General features: G+C 44.2%; 1 protein-coding gene across 1 annotated transcript in view; it reads left to right on the top strand.

Moving 5' to 3' along the window:
* The window catches only part of NEURL1 (neuralized E3 ubiquitin protein ligase 1), an 84,244-nt gene that overhangs the window by 25,986 nt on the left and 33,555 nt on the right, over positions 1 to 24,703 (top strand). The window contains exon 3 of the mRNA XM_041461649.1: positions 1,161 to 1,482. Within this exon, the coding sequence (XP_041317583.1) occupies positions 1,161 to 1,482 (322 nt within the window). The remainder of the gene's footprint in view (positions 1 to 1,160; positions 1,483 to 24,703) is intronic.

The raw sequence follows: 24,703 nt of genomic DNA, 5'->3' as shown, positions 1-24,703 counted from the left end.
GCAGGAACTTGGCCCCACATCAAAGTTGGATCCAGCATCCTTAGGTATTTCATGTCACAGTCTAGATGCTGACAGGCTGAACCCCGTTGAGAGGAACAATTCCTAGCAGGTTCCTACTCAGTCAGTAAAATGAGAGGAAAAACTTCACCAAGGATGTCATCTGAGGACCATACAAACTCTGGAAGACTCCTTGCTTCCATGGGAAAAAAAGAGACCTTATAACTGGGTAGTGTTTTCAATGTGCTGCATGTGTTTAGGACCTGCTGCCTGCTGCCCACAGATCCCCTGCTGGCCAGGGCTCAGTTCTTGTGAGTAGAAGATGTTGACTCTCGGGGTATCTGTGATCCTTTGTCCTGCTGTCTGTCAGGTGCAGAAGGATGGGTATAACACATGAACCATTCCAAAAACCACAGCAGATGTTCCTGACCCCTGACGCACTGAGTAAATGCATACTGACAGGTTGGGGTGTAGTTATGCACAACATATTTTGCAAAACACCATTCACAGCTGAAATAAGTAGGTTTTCCCAATCATAAGATTACATCTATTGTTGCTTCAAAATTTTGTATTTAACGAAGTCAAATACTCTATATTGTGCCTTCCCACACACAAGTTCTCTGCTGCAAGGCTGTGATTTCAATATGTCATCCAATATGACAAGTTAAACAAGGGAAAGACTGTCTGTTACTTGCCTGAGAAACCCAGAAAACCCAGTGGAGATAATTGTGATTCTGGAGCTTTTCTCTCAGGTCAGATAGATGAGAGACCCCATCATCTGAGCACCATGTGGGAAGAGCTCTGCTGAGATAAAAGGTCTTGTGCCCATTTTTGGCACATTTTGTGTGTGGGTTATTCTTAGGCCAAAAGGAATTACCCTAGAAATAGAAATGAATCATCATGCAGCTGTAATTACATTTCACCTATCCACATAGATTTAATTTGATTTATTTGGTTTTAAATATGGGCATTGCATCCTAAGTGTGCAGCAGCATTGCTGTGTGCAGCTGAGAAAGCTACAGCATTGTTTGGTGGGTAAAATGTTTCCTAAATCTGGTGGGGATGTCTGCACGCTGGCCAGCAGTGCTGGATGCATAAAGCCTGCAGTGTGTAAGGTGGCGTTCAGGTGCCCAGCGCTGTCATTGCTGCTGCTGTCTTTGCAGATCACTAAAAAGCAGTGCTGCTGGAGTGGGGCTCTTCGACTCGGCTTTACTTCCAAGGATCCATCCAGGATCAACCCTGACACTCTGCCAAAGTATGCGTGCCCTGACTTGGTTTCCCAGAGCGGGTTTTGGGCCAAGGCTCTGCCAGAAGAGTTTGCAAACGAGGGGAACATCATAGCCTTCTGGGTGGACAAGAAGGGACGCGTTTTCTACCGGGTGAATGACTCTGCTGCCATGCTCTTCTTCAGCGGCGTGCGGACGGCAGAGCCCCTCTGGGCCTTGATCGACGTCTACGGGCTCACCCGTGGAGTGCAGCTCTTAGGTGAGTACCTGGCTCCAAGCACAGAGCTGATGCTGAGGCATCCCTGACAGAGAGCCAGCCTGACACTGCCTGTCCCTTCTCTATGCTGGGACAAGTACAGGGAAACAGCTGTTGTGCCCACCCAGAGCATCTCAGGACCTCAGCCTGGATCAGTGGGTGTTTGAAACTTAGCAGGTAAATATAACCTGAGTGGGAGGTGGGAAACAGCTGCTACAATATAGCACTAAAAGCCATCTCTAAGTAAGTGGATCTCTGCTCAGAGGTGTAGCTCTATCAGAGAATTGCCTGGAGTGTGTCATATACCTTGTAAGACTTTATTTTTATATCATCTTGTGCTTTCCCTGTGCCAAAGTGGGGAAGTGGATTTTATGCACTATGGTTAAATCCTTCCTGGATGGCACTGTTACAGTTTTCTGTCGGGTTTAATGGACAGATTTGAAACATGGCTATCTTTCAAATTACCTGAGAGAGCCTGTGGCTGGTTTTTCCAGGATGTTGCTTTCACAGAGGAGTTTGATTTGTCCTCTGGAGCCTGAAGATTGGATGTACAGTTGGGGTTGGAGGATGAGGAGTGCTGAGTGCCTGTGTCTTCTGCCATCCTCAGGTGAAATGAAGATAGTTTGGCATTCATGAGGACTCAGTTTCAGATGTGCAGGCTTTTAAGGCTTGGGCTATTTGAGTTTATACATCTTAGAGGAGCTGAAAAGGATCTCTGAGGACTGAAGGGCAGCAAGGTTGCTGGGGGACCAGGAGTGTCAGCACACAGCCTTAGAGATGGCTTTGCATTGTCACTGGGAGGCAAGTTGCAGCACTTCTCCATGTAACAGTGGTTTCATGGGTCTTTTCACCATGGAAAAGGTTAGATGGTACCTTCAGGAGCTGAAGTTCCTTCTGCAGATGAGATTATCTGAGACTGAGAAAGATCCAAGCTTTTTCCTGCCATGCAGCCTGTTAATCTCTGTTAAAGTGACAGCTTCATTATGTATATCAAAAATGTCAATTAAACTTCTTTCTGACAGTTTTACCTCCTTTCTGCATTCTGTGCTCTGTTAAAAAATATGGTGGCAGGACTACCCATAGCAATCAACACAGCAAGGAAGAGGGTTGTTCAGATGAAGAAATGAGACTGACCTTGTTGCAAAAACTCCTGGCCTGAGATTGCACAAGGCAGAGGAATTGAAGAATTTCTCAGCAGCTTTTTCTTTTTTTAGGTGCAGAAAGATTTATCTTTTGTTGTGAATCAGCTTGAATCAGAGCCACTAAGCAACTGTTCATAGGCCAAGGTGGTGATATTTGAATTGGGATGGAGCATTTGGGCAAATGTCATGCCAAGTGTTCACTTAGGAAGAGCTTACAAATGACTCCAAGTCCTATGGCTGTTCCTGTGAGATTTGGCTCCTCAGAGCTATTCTGCCTGATTAATGAGGGTCCATAACTCTGGATTATGTGTTTCCTTTCAAAACACCCGAGAAACCATTTCCTATCCCTCATCTGCCCCTGCATTGTCCCGGCATCTTCCACATCCCCTTTCACAAGGAAAATGTCACTTGTGCCAGCCACTGACTTACTTCTAGTCCAAGAGGCTCCAGACTCTTTGGTGAAGTCCCTGAATGAAGGAAGCAGCTTCTGAGTCTGCACAGTTGGCGTGGAGCTCAGATATGTATTTATAGCTTGTTCCAGCAGCCTTCAGCAGGCTTTAAGCCTGAAACTGTGCTGAAACAGCTTCCACCTGAGTCTTCTCCATCTCCATTCATTATTAAACAGCACTAAAAGTCAGAGAAGGGAAATAATCAGCTGTGTTGCCCCTGGATCCTATAGACATTCCCGTTACTATGCTCTGCATGCCTGCTCTAGTGTAGCAGACCACACATATAGCACAGGACAACTTGCCAAAAACTCCCAGGACTTGACAAATGAATTTCATAGCTTAGCTACAAACATATGGTTGAATTCAGCCTGGTATGGCATGCAGGGCATCTGATGGAGGCTGGGGATGCTGGAGCAGTATTTTGAACAGAAGACCCTAGCATTTCAGATTCCAGTTCAGTGATTTATTACCCCCTAACCCCAAACATGTTCCTTATTCTTAAGTCTCACTATTTTCTCAATGCTTGTAGGGTTACAGGGTCAGACTGCACCTCTGCACAGTCTCCATTTGCTTTTATGTGTAAGAATCTAATAAAAAACTTTACCATTTCTGGTGTCTTTCTGTTTATTGCAGAATTACTCCCTTGTCACTCCCAGTAATGTAACTTCACTTCCAAAGTGAGACTTGCCAAAGGGAAGACCTGCAGCAGTAAGTCTTGTGTCACTGCAAGATCCCAGCTCTGCAGGGAAATGGACAGTGTGCATTTATGTTCCCAGAAGTGACAACATCCAAAACTGCCCATTTTTATTTGCTTATCTGCATTACAGTGCCAAATCACTTCCTGCCCAAATAAGGGACTCGGTAAAACAGGGTAATGACTAAGGCTAGTGACACTGTTCCTGTCTTACAGATCTCATAAAGAAAGACTTGAATGAAGGGAGGCCCAAAGCCTGTGAGAGTTAAGTGACTTGCCAGAGCAAAAGGTGTCACCTGCCATCATCCTTGTTACCCAGCTCAGTCCTGCCTCTCTCTCTATCTGCATCACAGGCATTGCACAACATTCTGGCATCACTGAAAACCAGCTGGTTTGTACCTTAATTTTTCATTTCCTTCTGCTTATGGCTGTACTGACAGCATCAGCCTTACTGACAGTTACCCATGTGTCAGCACTGCTGTCCCTGCACAGGTGTATGTGGCTGTCACAGATGTTCCTGGGTCTGACTGCCCTTGCTGTATGTTCAAAGGCAGAGCCCTTTAAGCAGTTTTTTTTTTTCCAGCTGGATTTTGAGATGAACCAGGTGAAAAAGGCTTGCACAGTCCACAGCTCTGCAGGCAAGGGGAGCTGGAACTGAGCTGGGACTGTGGTTTGTTGTCACTGCTGGAGTGATTCAAAAGCAGGGACTGGTTTAAATCCACCTTGAGGTGCTTCAGTGATGAGGTTCACAGTGCTGACAGTCACAGGTGAGGGGCTGCTCCCTGCTCTCCTCTACCCACTTCATAGAGATGAAAAGGTTTCAATTCACCCAGGAATCTGGTGTCCTCTGAGCACAGGGTCTCAGCTGGTTTTCTGCTACATTGTAAGGCCCCTGCATAGAGGAGTCTGTGGCAATGGAGTGCATGCATGTGCTGTGATTTAGGGCATGAGTTTCAGTGTAGGTGCAGGCTTACATGACCTGTAAACATGCCCTTATACAGTGACTTTCCTGCTGACATGCTCAACTTGCAGGCAGGGTGGTTTACAGCTCTGCTTTCCTTTTTGGGCAGCTAGTTTTGCACAAGTGCACTTTTACATTCCAGGGTAATTGAAAGTAATATTTACTAAAAATGTGGCTTGTCCTTATGGTATCACTTCAACATACACACATGCTCATTCACACTTTTAAAAAGAGTCCGAGAAAAACGGAATATAAGCAATCTGCTGCCTTGCTGCTATAATAAAGCATCAAAAAAAAAAAAAAAAAAAAAAAAAAAAAAGAAAAAGAAAGGGAAAGGCCCAGCTGTTTAAATTCTGGAGTCTTCAGAGCCATGGAGGAAGGATGGCAGCTCATGGGAACCAAGTGGTGCTATCTCATACTAACCTGCTTCTTTCAAGCACTGGGCTTGATCCTGGCATGTGCATTTTCCATGGACTCACTTGCTCAGGACAGCAAGGTTGGCAACTTCCCTCAGTCACCTGTGCAGTACAGCATGAGTGTTCTCAGCATTTTCCTTTACCTTTGGTGGGGGAATTACAGGTTTGCCTCTTCTATAGGGTGCCTTTTTGAAAATCACAACTTTTTATTTTTCCTTGTTGAAAATCACCCCGTTTTTTGGCAGTGACATTGCAGCACAGCCTTGCAGAGTGGTTAAGGTGGGAAAGGCCCTATGAAGATCATCTAGTCCTACTACCTGCTGTCTTTTCTTGCAAAGCACAATGCAGGTGCTCTAAAAGTACAGAAAAATGGGGCTGCAAAACAGTTACGATTCCAGCATACCTCACTTCTCATCCTGTGTTTCCAGTGAGGTAATGTGAGGTACAGTCTGCTCATTTTCCTTGGTCCCATTCTTTGCTAGTGTGATCAGCAATCACACCCCTTTACTATTTATTACTCTGTTTGCACTGCTCTCCCATCCATCAGTATTTTCATTCATGCACTATTTCAGAGTATTCCTGGTCTTTTACCAGCACAGGCTTTGAAAATCAAGGATAATTTTATTTAGATTGGTGCACTGAAAGGCACCTGTTAAAAGCTAAGTCTCACAACATCTTGTAAATATAAAATATGTGAAACAGTAGTAAGACCTTGCAAGATTGGAAAATTTTAAATGCATGTGTACTGAATGTGCATATTCTATTTACCTGAAGAAGAAACATATATAGTATGAATATATAGTTCAGTCATAAATATATGTACAGATCCTGGGAAAATTAAATGGAAGTTCTGTATATTGTATTAGATATTTGAGAAATCCCTTATTTCACCAGATCCTCTATCTACCTTCTTATTGTTTGATGTTTGCAAAGTATCTAAGTCAAAATGTGAACTGATGAAAATGCACCCATCTTACGCCTCAAGCTGGTGTCTCTTTGACAAGGAAGTTGCACATTTTATAGGGAAAGAAAGAAATATTTTTCTTTCTTCATGCCTGTCAGTTCTTATGTAGTTTGAATCTCTAGCTCCCGGCCACCTCTAGAAGAAACATTAAATAAGCCTCAAATGGGGTAGATTTATGGGCACATTTTGGGTGTTAATGCTATAAGACTGTTGATAAATCTAATTTATTGCATGCATCTGCAGTTTTACTGTGTGGTTATTACTATTTTATTTTCCAAGTGCAAAGCTTATTTTCCATTGCCCACGGGAATCCATTTTGTTGCTATTCTGACATGTGCAAATAAGCAGACTGATGTGCCAGGAGTGCTTTGCACTAAACAGAATTGGATAATCAGATGTGACTGCAGTGTATTTTTATAGGGTATTGTTGAAAGTGGAAGCTATAAACAATTAATCCTTTTTGTAGAAGTCTGTGACTATCTGATGGAAAAGCATAATAAGTGATTAAACAGAGTCCTACTTAATGGAGGCAAGATACACAAGACCTGCAAACAGTCAGTTGTCCTTGTTTTTCCCCATCTCCTAAGGGGAGAGAGAATTTAAATTGCTCATAAAGTTTTATTGTCTGTAGCTGTTGTCTCTATGGCAGCTGCAGGAAGCTCTCTAACACAGCTGAAAATGTGAAAACAGTTTAATAAATAACTTATCTCTTGCCATTTTAATCAATCCCTGCTTTGCCTTAGCACCTCTGGAGGGAAGTGTTTTTCCAGATGCAGTAGGCACCCAAAAGCCAGCCCATGGACCCAGGCAGCCCCTTGTGCTTGGGGACTGTCTGTCCTCCAGGTCTGCCTGTCTGTCCAGGCTGGGCGATGAGCCTGCTGGACACAGCACTTCCAAGCAAGCCAGATCTCCTCTTGGCCATGTGAATGCAGTGGGTTTTTTGTTCTCTTTGTGTTTGTCTGCCAGCAGTGGAGGCTTTGTGCCCATGAGCTGGGGAAGGCAGTGTCCGCCTGCCCTCGCAGTCAGCACGGGGCAGTTGGGCTTGAAAGTGTCCAGCAGGCTCATCATCACAGCCTGGACAGACAGGCAGACCTGGAGGACAGACAGTCCCCAAGCACAAGGGGCTGCCTGGGTCCATGGGCTGGCTTTTGGGTGCCTACTGCATCTGGAAAAACACTTCCCTCCAGAGGTGCTAAGGCAAAGCAGGCATTGATTAAAATGGCAAGAGATAAGTTATGGCCTTGGCAAACACCAAGGAAGTCAGAAGAGGTAGATCCCAAGTGGAATAAGATCTCTGAGGGATCAGCATTTCAGGGTCTGGATGAGGTGTTGATTACTGGTGTTTCCTCAGCACTGCAGGTCGGATAACCTGCTGCTGTCCCCTGAAGCACCTTTGCCTCAGCAGGACCTCTTGGAGGGGAAAGCATTGCCACAGGTGCACAGAAAGGACAAACTCTGGCACATAATGTGCTGCAGGGCACTTTGTATCAACAACATGTCCACATCAGCATCAGGAAACCCTGCAAGGGTTCCTGGGTAGGAATAAATTTAAAAGGGATTAGTCTGGCTTTTATTTCCCAGACTGAGAAAAATGGAGGCTGCTACAGGAAAAAACGACCAGTGGAAAAATACATTCTGTGCTATAAAGTTAGTTCTGGTGAGCTGAAATATTGTTCCTAACACAGACAAGATGGGCCACTTTACCTATAAAAAACCCAAGAAAATACGGAAACTCTGACAATTGTAAGTGGTGTTTATGTTATGAGTATGTTGTAGTTCAGACAATGACACTGCAAAGATAGGCCCCTCTGTTGAAAAAAAAAAAAAAAAGTGGAGTCTTCACATTAAATATCTGTTGTGGTGATTGATTTGGCTGTTGCTTTAAGGAGGTAAATGTTGCTGGTTTACACGAAGAAGTTTATCTTGCCTTTGCTGTGTGTTGGAAGTGTGGAAAGTAGAGTCTGGAAACAATGATTCCAATTGAAAAGCTTTTGACTTTCTTTTACTTCTACTAAAGGTATAAACTACGTGAATAATTGTATGTATACTGAATTTATTACACAGCTATAGGTGGTTACAGACATTTCTAGCATTTTCAGGGCGTTAGAGAATAATAATCTGCCACTAATGGAGCAGTGTATTCTTTGGAGAGAAGTTTCAAAGAATTCCATATGTTAGCAAAGGTTTTAGCTTTCTGAATTAAACCATTAGGATATCTATGCTGCTCTTTTTTAATGCACTCTATTAACTGATGCTTAATGCCACATATAATTGCATTTTACTTAGTTTGTCTAATATAGTTCCTTTTTTAAAAACTGTAAGTAAGAAGTGTCTTTAAAAAAAAGGGGAGAGAGAATATGCTGGGAGAGAAAATTAATCTTTGCAGCTTTCTTAATACCTTTCTCAATTCAGCCAAATGGTTTAAACTGTTGAAACCTTGGGCTGTAATGCTGAAAGCTAATTCCTCTTCATTCATAAAGCTATAGCTTGACAAAAAGAGTGCATTTGGAGCTGGGGCTAAGTTTTGGATGTGAATTGAGTAGTCTGGTAAAAGTATAACAACTTATTGTGCTAATCTTGCAATTCCAGCTATTGCAGCTGTTCCAGCTGTGGAGGCCCTTTCCCCTAAGCCTGTGTGACAGATGACAGCTAAACACTGCTAGTGTGATAAAACTAAACACTGTCTCTGTGCAGTATGTCTCTGCTGGCCTGAGATAGCACTTTGTCATTTCAATGTCTAATTGGCCTCACAGCTGCTGAATATGCAATTTACCGTACAGAGGATGTGGATTTGTTATCCCTGTAGGTGTCTGGGTTATTAAAAAAGTTTGACACCTTTAATAAAATAAAATTGGGTTTTCCATCCGTATCAGCAACAGAGCTAAAAATGAGGTTACTCTGAAGTCCAGTCTCCTTTTCTCTTTTCCCAACTGCATCAGCAGAACTGTTGTTACTGAGCTCAGTATAGAAGTCCTTACCTATAGCCCAACCTTGCTCTCAGTTTTGCCAGCCTAAACTTGTGGCTACCTGTGGAGTCACTCTGGGTTTACACCATGAGCAGAGTCTAGCCCTGGGTTTTTGCTCACTCATCCCTTCTTTTTGGCCAAACACTGGGCAGCAGAAGTTCCTCCAGACCTTGTCTGGCTTATCCTGAAGAAAACAAAACATTTTGACTGTGCCGATTTTTGAAGCTGAGCTGGTTCAAACCAGAACTTCTCCTTCACAGAATCATGGAATGGTTTGGCTTTGAAGGGACCTTAAAGATCACCTAGTTCCAATCCCACTGGCATGGGCAGGGATACCACTCACGAGATCATCTTTAGTCATGCTGAGCAATTAGTTCTTTTCTAATGGTTTTCTAATTGTGTTGGATCCACTCCCAGTTTTGATGCAGATGTTGCATGTCTGTGCTTGTGATGCAGCTGATCCTGCTGTGCTCAGTGGATTCCTCTCTCCTACTCAGACATTTAGGAAAATCTTGATCTTTCATTCTTCTATGTTGCTCTCTTAATTGCTTTTTCATAAATATGTTCTTCTGACAGTAATTTTTAGATGCTTCCCCTCTGTTGCGGCTTTTGGTGAAAATACCATACCTTGTACTGACATGCACTAGGTAAGTGCTTCCTCCTGTTTTCTTGGAAATCATAGCAGGGTAGTGTTGGTAGAACTTTGTGACATTTATACAAAGCATTCCATGTCCATTGGCTAGAACAGAATGTCCAGTCACAAGTTTTGAGTCTCAGACATTAGCATAAGTTTGATGTTAAAGGCTTTTACAAAATATTTTTTAAAATTCCATTCTATCTGCTCATATTAGATTTAGAAATTAAAATTATTTGTGATTGGTAAATTTTTGGTCTGTAGCTAGGGATAAAAGATTGATAAAACAGATTGCTAGCCACTAACTATGTGTTTAAGAAGATAAAAATCTCTTGTGATGCATCTGGCTACCAGTGTGACCGTTCACAGTCGATTAATTCTCTTCAGGAAAAAAAAAAAAGTTTAATTGCTCTATCTTTTTAAGAGGATAAAGACCACTCCAGGGAAAAAGCCTTTCAAATCCAATAATCCTATTCCCGTGCTGGTGCTGTGCCAGTAAATACTGTACCACTTGCAAGGAAAGATCTGAAGCTTCTAAAATCTTTAATGCAGAGTGTTCCCTCTTTGCCTGGCCAAGGCTGGATGACCCCAGCGCCTGAGCCCCAAAGGTGTTCACTTGAACCAGGAGACTGGTGACAATTTGTTCAATATGTTTCTGAAGGTGTTTGCATTTCCTCCTCATTCTGCAGTGGTGTTTCCCTGGGTGATTTTCCTTGCTCTCTCTGGTGTTTGTAGGCAGCAGCCATCACTCTCCTGAGCCCTTCCCAGACATCAGCAATCCGCTCTGTTATCCCAGCATGGCTTGTATAAAAGATCTTTTTGACAGAAACACTGGGCCTTTTGGTTTCTGCCCCTGTTTGTAGCCATTTCTATTTCAGATAGGTCTGACTCAATGTTTCCATACACTGGAATGTGTATGCTCATGTCAGAGGTGAGCCTTGATAGTCCCTGCATTTGTCAAAATGCATTTTTATTGCTTCCTGACATGGTAGAATCTTAGGATCTTGTCTATAACACCCCCTGGCCAGGTGGATGGAAATTGGCCTCATGATGGAGATCAAAGTTAGATATAGTAGGAAAGAAAACTGAACTAATGAGAATTTCACAGTGGAGCTGCAGGGACCCACAATTTCAAGTCAGCCTAATTGTGCACTCAGGAGAAATACATGAATAATTTGGTTTTGAGCCATAATCACTATTAAGACTATTTTTATGATAATTTCTAGTGCTTCAGTTTTGGGTGTGATACCTAAAAGATCAGTGCTCCACAAAACCCAGACAAGATATGAAAAGTCAAAGTAACAACCTGATGGTGAGGCAGAGGCTACTCTGTGTTGGCAGGCTAAGAGATGAAAGCTGGTGGAGGGAAAATTGAATGGGAAGTAGAATACTATATTTTTAAAGGTATTCCAGCTGGGCAATTGGAACCCATTCTCAGGTGCTCAGAAAAGGAGGCCGCATAGGCTGCAGGGCCCAAATTCAACAGGATGGTAAATTCCCTATCCACCTCCATATATATGTAGCTATATGGTATGCCAGAAATCAGGTATATGCTTGAAGAAGTAAGTTAATTCACATTCCTAAAGATAGACATGTGCTTAAGTGCTTTGCTGGATCCTTTTCTTTGCCATCTGCTTGTTACTGGATTCTGTGCAGGGCTTGCTAGGTCAAAACCTAGGAAGGTGGTCTGTGGTTAATCAGTAATCAATGGTTATGCAGGGATTAGCCTCTGTGCTTAATGGTTTTTCTGGGCAGCAAAGACTCTTTTAGGAGGAGGAGGAGGAAGCGAAAGAAGAACATGAGCAGGAGAGGCTAAATGCACTGTTAAAGTTGGAGAGGAAGTAGAAAAATTGCCTCCAGGCAGTGGTTGATTTTCTTGGAAAATGTGTCTGGTTTTTGTGCAGGAAGGATTAAGAAGGGGTCCAGATAGCTGAGGTAGGGAAGAAGGAAAATGCAAACATGGAAACAGGGTGAACTGCTGTCTGAAAGCAGTGGAAAGACAGGTTTGGCAAAGAGATCAGGTTATATTGATGGGGAAGGCAAGGACAGCCCAGTGACCAAGATACCATCCTTTTCTTGCCTGGTTTCTTCACTGGCACCAGTGGCTCATTTTGTCTTTGTCTTGGCAATTCATGAGCCACAGGCTTTGTTTTCCTTTCCCCCCTCACCCTTTATCTGGACAGCACAGGGTGTTAGGTGTGTTTGAATGACTTTGTATGGGCCATCATGAATGTCTGGCATGTTCCCTGATGATAAGAGAGCTCTTTTATCAGGTCAAGCACATACTACTGACAGTCTCTCTATCATAGGGATCATGAAGATACAGGACAAAACAACACTGGACAAAGAACTTGAGTAAGATTTGTTTCTTGCATCCTGAATTAGATTGATGGCTTTTAGTTCTGGTCTTGATAACAACTATTCCTCTTCAGGCAACGGTTCTTTCATTATATAATTAATTTATTATAGAAGTCTTTTTGCTAATAACAAATATTGACAGAGCTAAGTATCAAAGGGTTTATTTGGATGAAGGTGAGCAGTCTGTGTGAGAAGAGATGAGAGATATTCCTTTGTGCTTTGCAGTGGGGATTTCACACTCTTACATCTGTCTGTGGAATTTGCTGCCAGATGAACTCCTGTCTATTGAGTTGGACTTTGGAGTGCAATTTTGCACTTAGCAGCATCTCTAGCTTGCTTGGCTGAGAAAAAAACCCAAGCAACCATCTCTAAAATATGTACTGAGTGCAGTTATTTTTCCAGCAGAGGGTTTAGTTACAATGGGCAACCCAGAAAATTAATTCAAATTAATAGCAAACATGACTTTAAAAAGAACTAGCTATGCTAACCTGATTAGTTGCTATGGGCAAGCATTTAGAACTGAAATAGCCTGATTCTAGTTTAGCTACATTCAGAGTGAGATCAGCAGACATCTAATTTACTTTAGGAGTTTTGCCGACAACCACAAAAGTGAGAAAAAAAAAAAAAAAATCTTAACCCCTCTCTGAGACAGACATGGGGTGAATGGTGGCCACTGGAGAGGGCCAGGCAGCCGCCTCTTCTATCTCCAACTGAGGGGTGAAAATCAGCAGTGACTGCAAGGAGATTCTCAGACTGTTCTGGGTAGACTTGAAGATAACTTTGCCATCTCTCCTGGAGATGTGTCACTGATGGTTATTCTGTCATATGCATTGTCTGGGACGTTTCTGCAGCCAGCAGTGCCAGATGTTTGCAACTGCTGTCCCTTCCTCAGAATGTTCCTGTTGGCAGCTCTTTGACCAAGCTATTATTTTATGGTATATTTAGTTCTTTTTTATCTTTCCCCACTGCCAGTCTATACAGAGCAATAATCATGTTTTCTTCTTTACCACAGCCTCCATATCCTCCTGTCATTCTAAAAATGCTTCTGTGATGTTAAATCTTTTCCAGTTATATGATGAGAATTAATTCATTCTGACACAGCCATAAAAATCTGATTCAATTCCTTTTTTTGGTATCTCAGTCACAGTCCTTGATCACAAATCAGCATGAGTCAGAATTTCCCAGGTTATTATTTCCTCAGAAAGGCTGATTGCAACCCCGTCTCCATATTTAATATCCTTTTTTTTCTGACTGAAGTGGCCCAGAGCAGTGGAGGCTGCAATAATTTTGTCTGCAGACCTGTCTGTTTTTCTGGCATTTGACACCAGGTGGAAGAGGTGACACCAGAGGATATCCCACAGCAGTTTTAGTGTTTGCAGTTTCCTGCCATTAGGGAGTTGAGGCCGTGCTAGCTCTACAGCATAAAGAAGACTACAGAACCCATGAGGATTTATTACTCTGGAAACTAAGAAATCTTGGTTCACAGGTGGGGATGGGACACAGTGGCTTTATCAGCATATTGCAGGACATGAGAATTAGGTAATGAGTTTTTAAAACTATCCTATCTAAGCACTATTGTGATTAGATCTTCCGCCAAAGCAGACTGCCCTGAGATATTCCATATAGATGGGTTTGGAATCCTTTTGGAGTCCACTATTTAAATTAGTAGCTCATCTGAAGTTACGAAAAGTACATCAGAATGAAAAATAGGTAGGAAATACTCTCTTTGGGGCCCTTATCATTAATTTATTGTCTCCAGTACATCTTTGTCTCTCAGTGTTATGTATAGAGGCCAAGACTCCTTGGACTGCCTATTGAAGGGGTGGATTTTTGGTGGAATGCTGTCACTCTGTTTTGTTGGGCTTAGCTGTGGCCAGGAGGGGTTTGGAGGCACAAGGAGGCTTCCCTTTCCTTATGCAGAACCTCTGGCAGGAGGAAATCCTGCTTCCACTTGCCTTTGAGCCTCTCCTTGTTCTGAAGCTGTGCTGTCAGTGAGCAGGAGCTGCAAGGGCTGCAGGAAGGAGCAGGCAAGAACCCTGAGCTGGCCCTGGGGGGTTTGTCACTGCACAAATTCAATGTCCAGCCTGAGGGCTGAAGAAGCATTTCCATATGTTCTATTGATGGCTGCAGTTTCCTTTTGTGTTTCTCTTGGGTTCTTCAAATAGGGCACTGGTAGCTTTAATACCCACTTGGGGTTTTTGTTTGCTTGGTTGTTTCCTACCAAGCTCTATTAATATTTTTTTTAACATAGAAAGAGAAAAACAATTCCCAGAGAGAGATAGGTCCACTATTTTTATAAGGGAATAATATTTATCAGGATTTAATTGTGCAGGAAAAGCAACCAAGCACCGCCGGCAGGAGAAAACCTTTACACACTGGTGTGAGTACACCAGATCAGTAACTAGTGGTTAGCAGGCAGGGACAAAAAAACATCCTTAGTTTTAGTGGTAAAGAATTCAGCTCCTGATTCAGGCTCAGATTACTCATTTTCCTGAGACATATCACACAAGTGCCTTCATTTTGCAGGATGGAGATACTGCTTTTCTCCCTGACAGGGGACTGTGGGTTTCAACTCCTCTGAGTTTTTGGACTCCTCACAAGCTAAAGTGGGCAAGCCAAGCTGCTGGTTTGACAGAAGTGCCTCATCTTGGTTTGACTCATGTGCCTTGTGAGTGTGTTTCTGGCAGAGACCCGAGATACTGTTTTATGATTTGATTTTATATGGTGTTGCACAAGGCAAAGGCTGTGCTGAGCTGCTGGTGCCCTGCTGGACACAGTGGTTATTGAGGCTTAGGTGAGTGAATTCAGTTTCCCCTAAAATTTTCAAACAATTCTAGGCTTTATTGGTGAGGAGAATTAGGATAAGATACTGAACAGTATGGGTGGCCTTTGTGAGGCTCATCCATTATTAATCAGCCATGTAATTTCTCTTAAGTGGCAAGGTGAGGTTGCTTTTGTTTTAGGTCCAATTGCATCTTCATGCTAGAAGCAGAGATGAGACCCCTGTGTCTGCATTATTGTGAATTACCCATCTGGGAAATGAGGATGCTGTAGGTTGGAGCTGCTGCCTGGGAGCTCGCTCGTCACACAGGGACACAATCAGATGCTGAATAAGCAAGAAATTAATTCCTCCTTCCCTTTCTCCTTTCCCCATAAGAGATGGGTTTGTTTTTGCTGGAGCTTTGCCTATGTAAAGGCTGCAGTGTGGAGCCAGTGTTTGCTGTCACACTTGACCTTTGGCAGGTCAGAAAGCAGCTTATGGTGGAGACCAAAAGCTTTCTCTGGTGGTGGTAGCTGGGGACAAAGAGGACCTGGGGGAGCCAACCAGCCTAACCTGAAAATACTGGAAAACAAACTCCTCACAGATGAGACAACTGTAGGACACTGATTTAGTACAACCTAATAGCTGAGCTTCAAATGCCTTATAATGGAGAAAAATCAGTATACTCTTAGCTAAAAACAGAGTGATAGCATAATAAACATAACCCTATTGAACTCCAGGAAGCATAAATCACTTATAAATCAAAAGAATTATTTAAAAAATACTTATGGTTCACTGCTGAACTCTGATTTACAGTCTGAAAAATGCTATGTTTTGCTTTCATAAAGGCATTTCCCTTGATCAAAGTTGCTGCAATTAGAGGGAGTGGTGATGAGCCAGAAGGCAGCTGAGTGATGTTGCCTTTTGAGGATCTCTACAGCTGCCATTTTCACAGCATGAATAGCGATGCTCGGTGCTGGCAGAGAAGCTCCCGTGGATCAGTGCTCCAGAAATTGGAAATGTTGTGTTTTGTAATACACCCCCACTCCCCTAAACCTACCGTGCTGTTGAATTCCATCCACTTAAAACAGAGCCTATGTTTAACAATAATTTAAATCATTATCCTGCTTGTCAGCTCAGAGTTAAGGGGCTATGCGACTGCGATTCTCTGTTTAGAAACTGCCTGGAATAATAACTTTCAGATGTCTCAAATATGCACCACTTATCTATAACATCTAAATACAAATGTCTCCATGCTGAGCAAGCCCAACACTGTTTACCTATCGTGTCCAAACCATTCCAGAAGGTTTGCTTGGCGTGGAGCGGAAGGCCCTATATCCGCAGCTCCGACAGCGCTGTCAGCGTAATGTTTTTCAACTCCTCCTCACCCTTAGGTGATTGCAAAGAAAGAAACAGCCTGAGGCTGGGAGTGACAAGTGAAGAATGTCCCTGCGTGTGCCTCGCCCTTCCCCCCGCCACGCTGCAAGGGTAAAAGTGCAGCGGGGGCCGGCGGTGCTGCCGCAGCCGGGATGATGCTCCGGCGCTGGCTCCCCGCCAGCTGCTGTGAGATGATCCAAACGCTGCATCCCCGGGCGCGCTGGGGCCGCGCACAGCCCGGCCGCTGTCGCCAGCTTGGGGGCCCCGGGCTCTTTCTCGGCGTGCAGACCTCGGCGGGACCTGTCAGGTCTCGTTGGGCTCAGGCCCCGCAATTGGCGTTTGCCGAGTGCTGCCCGAGCCCGGCGTGCCCGGCCGTGCCCCGATGCCCACGGGAGCTGCCGTGCCGGCACTCGCTGATGGGAGGTGGTGTGGGGCTGCCCCAGCAGCTCTTGAGCAGGGAAAACTGAAAAATCCTTCCTTGCTTCACTATGTCCGACTTGTGGCTTAATATCAGGGAGCCTTTGGGACTTTTGGGGGCTCTCTCGAAGGCATGGAGTGTCTCCCTGGAAAGAGGGGAGCTCCATCCCCATGGCTGGCATTGGGTACCAAAGGCTTCTACACACTGCTCTGTAACCTAGTGGGAAACCTGCGTGGTTTCCAAATTTCCTAATGCATCCCGGAGAGCCCCACATAGTGCTTGGGCTTTCTTTCCCAAAAGCACCCATAGCTGGTGTGCACTGTCCTGATGCAGTGAACAAAGGTTAAATCAGGAGAAGTGAGATGCTTTTAATGCACCTTTGCATCATCTTTGGTCCCTAGGTGAAGACTGAGTCACAGCTATTTTTCATGTATCAGGTCTATGGTATTGACATTCTTTCTGGGGCTCTTATTCCTTTGCTCTCAGTTAACTCCTACATCACTTGTGTCCAGCCCCTGCAGCACTGCTACTGGCCTCATGCTACACAGCAGCAGGTTTTCTGAAAAGAGCACTGAGGGGCCAGAGTTCATACCAAATTGTTTTACATGGCTAAGGTTATGGAAGCAAGCCTTGCCCCCTTGTCCTCCAGTGCTGCTGCCTCTGCAGTCAGGTTGGGCCCACAATAGTGTTTTTAAGAATAGCTGCAATTACTGAAGGGTGCAATGGCTGAGCTCAAAGCATGGTTTCTTCCTCCTTTTTCTTTTTTTTTTTTTTTTTTTTTTTAAATGCAGACTTCCTTGTAGGGATGTGGCTTGGAGATGAATCCTTTATAGTTTGCTCACAGCCTGCTTAGGAAGCCAGACTGGTGAGGCTCAGTACCTGATGACTTTTCTTCATGCAGCATGGCTGCCTCATGCACATGAGTATTCAGGCCAGTTTACTTGCTTGGAATGCCCAAACAGTTTCTGTTCTGTTTCTGTTCTTCCTTCATCTCATGGATATTATAAGTCAGATTTTTCAAGTTGTAGATTCTCTGGACAGAATCATGCACAGGCACATGGCTTGGTGCCTGCTTAGCTTGCTGGAGCTGCCTGTGCTGCTCCAGCACTGTGGTGATGCAGGAGAAGATCTGTTTGGGGAGGCTCTGCCGTGCTCAGGAAATGAGATGCTCTGAGGTCACTGTCCCTTGATTCATCCTCCCTCTCTGAATAGCTGGGGGCTCCCTCTTTATGGCCCTGTCCCCACACAGACAAGCATCAGGTGTAGGAGGAGAATGAGAGCAGCATGCAGGATCCAAGGGCTCTCCATCCACAAGCTGGCTCCTCCTGCATGCTCTACCACTCCTCAGCAGCTCCTCACTGGTATTCCCATCATCACTCATGCCAGAGCTCCTGGAGCAAGGTAACACAGTAGAAAAATTTCATATATTTAATCCATTGCTCTTCTGTGTATCTGTGCTGGTGGAGTGTGGCAGTGATGTCCTCTACACAGAACATCACATTTACCAGTCATTCTCTGATACTTGTTTGCAGCTTGGCCATGGATGCTGAAAAAGAATTTGCAGGCACTGGTGCTGCCTTTATGCTGTTTGTTGCTCTAAATTTGCGTGGGGTATTTGCTGCCCAGACAGAGAGAAGGCTGTGATAGCCATCCTGGCACCTCAGATGTCTCCAGTGAGAGATGACCAGCGACGTGTTTGTGCCCCAGTGGCATCCCGAGGTGACACGAGTGACAGAGTGACAGATGGTGTTGGGTTGCACGGGAAGCATTGCTGGCATAAGGAGTATGAACAGCAAGCCTGAGCCCACATGATCAGGTCCAATCAGTCTCTCCAAGGAGCCGTGCTTAGTTTCAGTTGTTGGGGGTGGGAATTGTTTGCTGTAAGCTAAAGGTTCAAAGCTGAATTGAATCTCAGCTTCTCCAAAACCCCCAGTGCTCTCTGATCTGGTGTTTTGATTACCTGAACCCATTTTAAATGCTAGCTCAAGCGTCAAGCCCTCGCATTTCCATTTAGCTGTTCGAGGGAAACAATTTTAATAGCTACCCAGCTATTCATCAGGATTAGGCCCTCCTGGAGTAATTTGGATAGCATGAAAGCTAAGTGCAGTGTGATCCAAGCTTAACTTGGAACATCCAGAGGCACCAAAAAACATTTGCTTCTGTAACTGAGGCGCTCTCCTCAGCCCCCGCTCTTCATACCGCTGGCCGTGTCCAGGACCAGAAGAGGAGGGGCTGGGGGACAGCCCTCTCTCCTGTTATTCCTGGCCCTGATAGAAACTGGGAGAAGCAGCAGGAAGCATCCACTTTTGGAGCTCCCACCCACAAGTCGATGTGAGTGCAGAGGAGAGAAGGATCCGTGTGCTGGGGCGCTCTCCCAGCTTCCCCACAGGGCGCATCCGCCTGCCCTGGCACTGCAGCACACAGCACAGGGGCCTCCCAGGAGACCTCTGCAATTCCAGGGGAGCAGGAGCAGTTAATTTGTTCTTTATTTATTGTCTAAGTTTAGATAGCTAGTATACTGCTCTGCCAAGTGCTGAGGGAAAAAATTCCTTGTTCCACGTTGTATGTTTCTTGGAGTGACCCTTGCTGAGCTGCCAGTGCCCAGCCAGGCAGCACTGAGCAGGGCCTCATGTGCTCTGAAGATTTTGCTGGTGGCTTCAAGACTTGGGAATGCACATGGGTTTCCTCTCTTGTTCACATACATATGCATCAAGAAGTTTTGGTTACTTAATCTCCTGTGTGTGGTGGGAAAATGCTAGAAAATGTTCTTTAAAAAAAATTAAAATTTAAATTTAATAGATTAAGGTTGTTTTTATGCTAACTGGCTTTTTCCTATCCAGACTTCACCAAGATTTCTGTGAGAGGCTAAGGCACTCAAAAAAATTTCAACATTTAATGGCTGTGGTAGTGAGGACCTGTCAAGGGAGATGCTGGCTGCTTTCTGTGTAATCACTGAGATCTGAAAGTGGGAGCTGGAAATCCCTTGAGAATCTGGTCTCTTTAAACACTTTGACCCTTTGGGTTGGCTGTGGAGGCTCCTGGGACAGCAAAATTTATGTAAGACATTTTGCAGTGTCATCTTTTTTTTTCAGTTTTGGGAAGTGTTGAGGCTGGATGGAGTTCAGAGGGTGAAAGGAATGGTTCTGCTGCATTTAAAAACCGCTAGTCCTTGTTCCTGAGACTTGTTGGTTGCTTTACAAGGGGAGGCAGGAGAGTATCTGCTTTCTGTCTGGTAGGACAGTGACTATTTTATTCACAGAATGGTCTGAATTAAGATAAATTACTGAATCTTGTAAAAATCATGATGGTGAGACAAAGCCTCTGAACTAGTTGAAAATAATGGTTTTGAAGCTCTTCCTATAAATTTTTACAGTGCTTTCTCTTTATATATATATATGTGTATATATATATGTATGTGTGTAAATGTAAAAGCAAAGAAACAAAATTCTTGAAACACTGCACAAAGATTAGAAATCTTCCTGACTTTCACCATTTCCATAAAAAAAAAAGGGGAAAGTAATACATTAAATTATTTGCACTTTCTCAGTTGTCTAGATAGTGCTGTAGTGAAATAACACAGTTCACCCAGCTGAAAAGGGAATTCACCTGGGACTGCAGATCACATGCAGACAGCAAGGAGGAAATGTTGAAAAGCTTCAGAGTTTGGTGAAGGGAAGCTCTCCATTCTTCACTGTCCACCTGGGCATTACATCTCAGAAGAGATGCTGCAGCTGAAAGGGACTGCTCAGTCCCTAAGAGGGGGGAAGAGGAGGTCAGCTGGGACCTTCAACATGTACAGAAAATTAAAATAAGTCAGGAGAATGGGCCTCATCTCTGCTTCTCTGAAAAACAGAGAATTACCATGTTGAAAGTGAAGTAAGACTGTGAAAGAAGGAGTTTAGCTCTCATAGTTTATGTATTTAAAATAATTTGAGGATCTGAAAAAAAGGAGAAGATGGAATTTGTTGTTGTTTCTGTTGTCTTGGGACTGTTCTCCTGGTGCTGTGCTTTACACTGTTGCACAACAAGCACAAGATGCAACTTCTGTGTAAGAGGAAGTGTGGTAAGTCTCTTGGACACTTAAATATCTCTTGATTCCTCCCCTTGAACATGCATTGGCATGTTCTTGTGGTTTTTCCTTCTCCCCACCTCCCTAGGAAGAGAGATACCCAGCACTGCCAGGAAAGCATGGACAGACATGGAGCCACACAGAAATATTTAGGCTCCTCTCTGTGTGGCTTTTACAGCAGGAGCAAGTGTGAAGACAAATATCTTACAGACTGTTTCCTGCCTTCACCCTGCTCACCTTCAGGCATTGGATGAAACATTTTCAACTGAACTTATGCAGTGCAAGGAGTAAAAATCAGACCAGGACCTGATGTGCTTGAATTTTAGGTGTCCAAGAGTTTTGTAGATCATAGGTACACTGTTTATTTTTAAGATGTGCAGAAGATTCAGCCCCATAACTCTGTCTGCCAGCATGAAGTCCATCACCTATTGCTAATTGAACTGCCAGGAGAACATTTAGGTATGATCACAGCAGAGCCTCATGCTGGGAAGCACATTGGCAGTGTTGCAGTACAGGATGGAAGATGGCCTTAATGAAGAAGCACTTAAAAGTTATGCCAAGTGTCTCCTCTGTCTGTCAGCATCCTCTTTCTGAGCAGAAATGTGCTTAGTGCTTTGTGTTTCTCTTTGGGGAGCCAGGAGATACCTCTGCTGAAAGCTGAGACTCAAGTCTGAGCATTTGAGCCATCAGACATGAAGTCTCTGATGATTTTACTTAGCCACTGGATGGTGAAGACAAATTTGGCCCTTGTAGAGACTTCAAAGCAAAGAGCTGGCTGAGGAGGGAGAGCTGATGCCAGCACTTCCTCCTCAGCAGGAACTGAGAGTCCCCTGCAGCCCTGGGAAGGCTCACAGTTATGCTGAAAGCCTTTCATGCTCAGCCTCAGGAAGGCTGCTGAAACAGCAAGGGCAGGATTGTGACTGTCACTTGTGGATTGTCAGTGACTGTGCAGACTACAATGGATTTATTTAAAATTTCATGGGCTGTGTTTCACATTTAAAACTATATAGATTTCCAGGAGAACATCAGCTGCTGGCCACCTGCTCCCCAGAGAAGTGCTTAAAAGGGCTTTTTCTCCCTTTTAACACCTAAAGCCTTTCAAAATTTAGCAAGGCAAGTGTGGGATCTGGCAGCGAGGGCTCCAGGACCTCACTCCCTGCAGACCCTGGAGGGTCACGGCATCATAAGCTGCTTGCAGGAGGAGAGTACAAGTCACAGGTCACAGGGATTGAAAGACCTCCTGAAGGCTCTTTGGGGAAGACAAGGGACAGGAATAGACACTGGGAACCTGCCTTTCTGCCCCTTATTCTGAAACAGAATTACATCATGCCCTGTTCACATGGTGCAGTTGATGACTGGAGGTGTGGTGAGAGAGTAGTGGGAGGGGAGCTTTGGGCAGGGGTGGGATCAGGAGGAGTGAGAGGCAGAGAATGGGATGAGACAGAGGCAGATGATTGTGGGTATGGAGTGCAGGGAACCTTAACAGCAAAAGCAGAAGTAGAAACCCCACCAAAAGGGCCATTACAGAAAACACTCCTTTTGATTATTTTGGAGAATCCACATATTTTGTTAGAGCACCTTCATGGGACAGCCTGCCCCGTGTTTGTAATCTGAAATCCTGTTGATTAACATGTGTTTGGCTGTTAACATTTTCCAACCTATTGTGTAAATAGCTTCTATTTTAACATTTTGGCAAACTGCTTCCTGGGAAAAGCCTGATCCTTCCACCACTCCTCCAGGGTCCTATTGTCCGGGGTCTTATTTTTCCTTCCTGTTTCACATGAACGGGCAGAGCTTTGACAATTGCACTTTGTAATCTTGAAATGTGAATGCTTTCCAAGTCTGGAAGGAGTCTCTCAGTTTTTGAGATTGACCTTTGATTTCCAGTGACAGCCAGAATGGATTTCTGCAATTTTTCATGTTGCCTAGGGCCTGACATTGACTAATAGGACTGGATATTCAGCAGGAATGTCAGGAAACCTTCGCTGATGAGATTTATTCAGGCTGTCCATGCATAGTTTCAAAACTGTAGGGCTAAGTTCCTGTTTGGGATGAAGGGAACAGTGTAACAACATGGGTGAACTTAGACCATTGCCCCTGCTTTCATTCCACACCCCTCCAGATCTGTCTGATCAACAGCAAGCAGTCTGTTCTGCTTCAACTACTACAATAAGGACATGCAAAATCACGTGGTTTGCTGTTGAGGACTAGCAGCAATTCCATTGCATTTGCCTTTTGTTTATCTTTCTTAAGAAAACAGCAGATTCTGCTCAGTTTTACTGAAAGAGTCCATTGCTAGCTGGAAATTACTATCTATAAAAAAATAAAAATGTAGCAAGATGTAGGTCACTGTGCTTGAGAAAGTTTTCTGCAGAGCTTCTGCTCTGGCTTAATAGGGGGAAGTGTGTGGGAAACAACTCGCAGGAGCCAGGGCACATCTACAAAAGCAATTTTCCATTCTGGTTATGTCTTCTTGGCCCATGGGGTTGCTACCAGTGTGTGACCTGCCCCTTTTGCCCCTGGGTGCTTGGGAAGACATCAGAGACCATCAGAACCCTGCTGCAGGCACAGGTTCTTCAGGGCACCCCAGGGGCTGGCTTTGCCAAGGGAAAGGAAGGGTGCCAAGCGCCCGTGCCATGCGCGGTGGGGGACTCTGCATGGTCCAGATTTGTCTTGGTGCAGCTTCATCTTTTCCAACAGAGCAGATGGGGGCTGCAGGGGAGAGGAAGGGGACTCTACAGTTTGTCAGAGATCTCTGAGGCCATCTGCAATTGTAGATAAATGGAATAACTAGACCCTCACACAGAGCTTGTCCACAGAGCACTGCTGATGATGACCTGGGGTTACACTGGGGCTCCTACTTTAAAATTCTTAATTCAGCTCTCTAGCTGTCCCTGAGTACAACCTCACATGACTAAAATAAAATTGATTTTTAATAGTTGATTCATTCTTTCCTCTCTTCCCTATCTAGGGCAGGGGGAGTGAATGAAACTTTTTTTTTCCCTCCTATTTGCCAGTTCATGTTTTCATTTAACCAGCACTGGCTGCATCTAGGGGAGAGATTGATTTGTATGTTTATATAAGTGAAGCAGTGTATGAAAATAGTCCTTTTATATGGTAAGTTTTGTAAAAAGACTACTACTATTTTTTACAAAACACAGATTTTTATCTGACAATATTGTTTTCAATATAGGATTGCTTTGAACCAGCCACTCATCCTCCTTTGTCCTTAAGCCACTGCAGTGGATTTCACAGGAGTTGAAAATCATATTTCCATGGGTTGAAATACCCTCAGCAGCTGTTAGGGCCCTAACATGGCTCTTCCTTTGCACAGCAGCCAATGGGATGTGTGAGATGTTTGTTTTCCCTTCTGTCCCCTTTATATTACCTGGCAGGCAGTGGGTGGGCTGCAGAATGCTGATCTGGGAGGGAAGGTGTCCTGACCTCCTTTCTGTACAAGCTTTGGCACTGGGCATCCTCCTGGCCTGGAGAGGATCCCCACCCCAGGAACCAGCCCTGGAGGCTCTGTAGTCCCTGCAAGGAAGGTCACTATAAAGAATCAGCAAGAATTTACTTGGATATTTAAGTGTCCCTTTGGGCCCCTGGGATCAGAATCTGACCTTGGTTCAGGCACAAGAAGAAGCAAGCATCTGCTTCTCCAACATTCAAAGCAGTGTGAGAATTTTAAACTGATTTCAAAATAAAGACATTAATTTGGGCATAAACAAACAGTCACCAAAGAAAGATCCTCAGAGAAATTTAGCTGCTGAATCCTTGACCTCTAAAGGACCCCTAAATATAGTATTGTATGCAATGTGCCTCTTCTTGTGGGTGAGATATTAAGAGCTTATTTATTTATTAGAAAGTGGTTTACAGTGTAAGTAAATTAGTGAGTTCCAAGGCCCTCTCTCAGCTGCCAGATGCTGGGAGGATGTTTATGACCACTGTAAATAATTTCATGGCTTAATACAAACACATTTTTAGAAATCAAGGGCTGATGACTGCATGTTTATAG

Source organism: Pyrgilauda ruficollis, unplaced genomic scaffold (genome assembly GCF_017590135.1).
Source record: "Pyrgilauda ruficollis isolate IOZ18807 unplaced genomic scaffold, ASM1759013v1 scaffold15, whole genome shotgun sequence".
Taxonomy (NCBI): Eukaryota; Metazoa; Chordata; class Aves; order Passeriformes; family Passeridae; genus Pyrgilauda; species Pyrgilauda ruficollis.
Note: the sequence above shows the minus strand (reverse complement) of the source record. Positions and strands in the feature narration are given on the sequence as shown.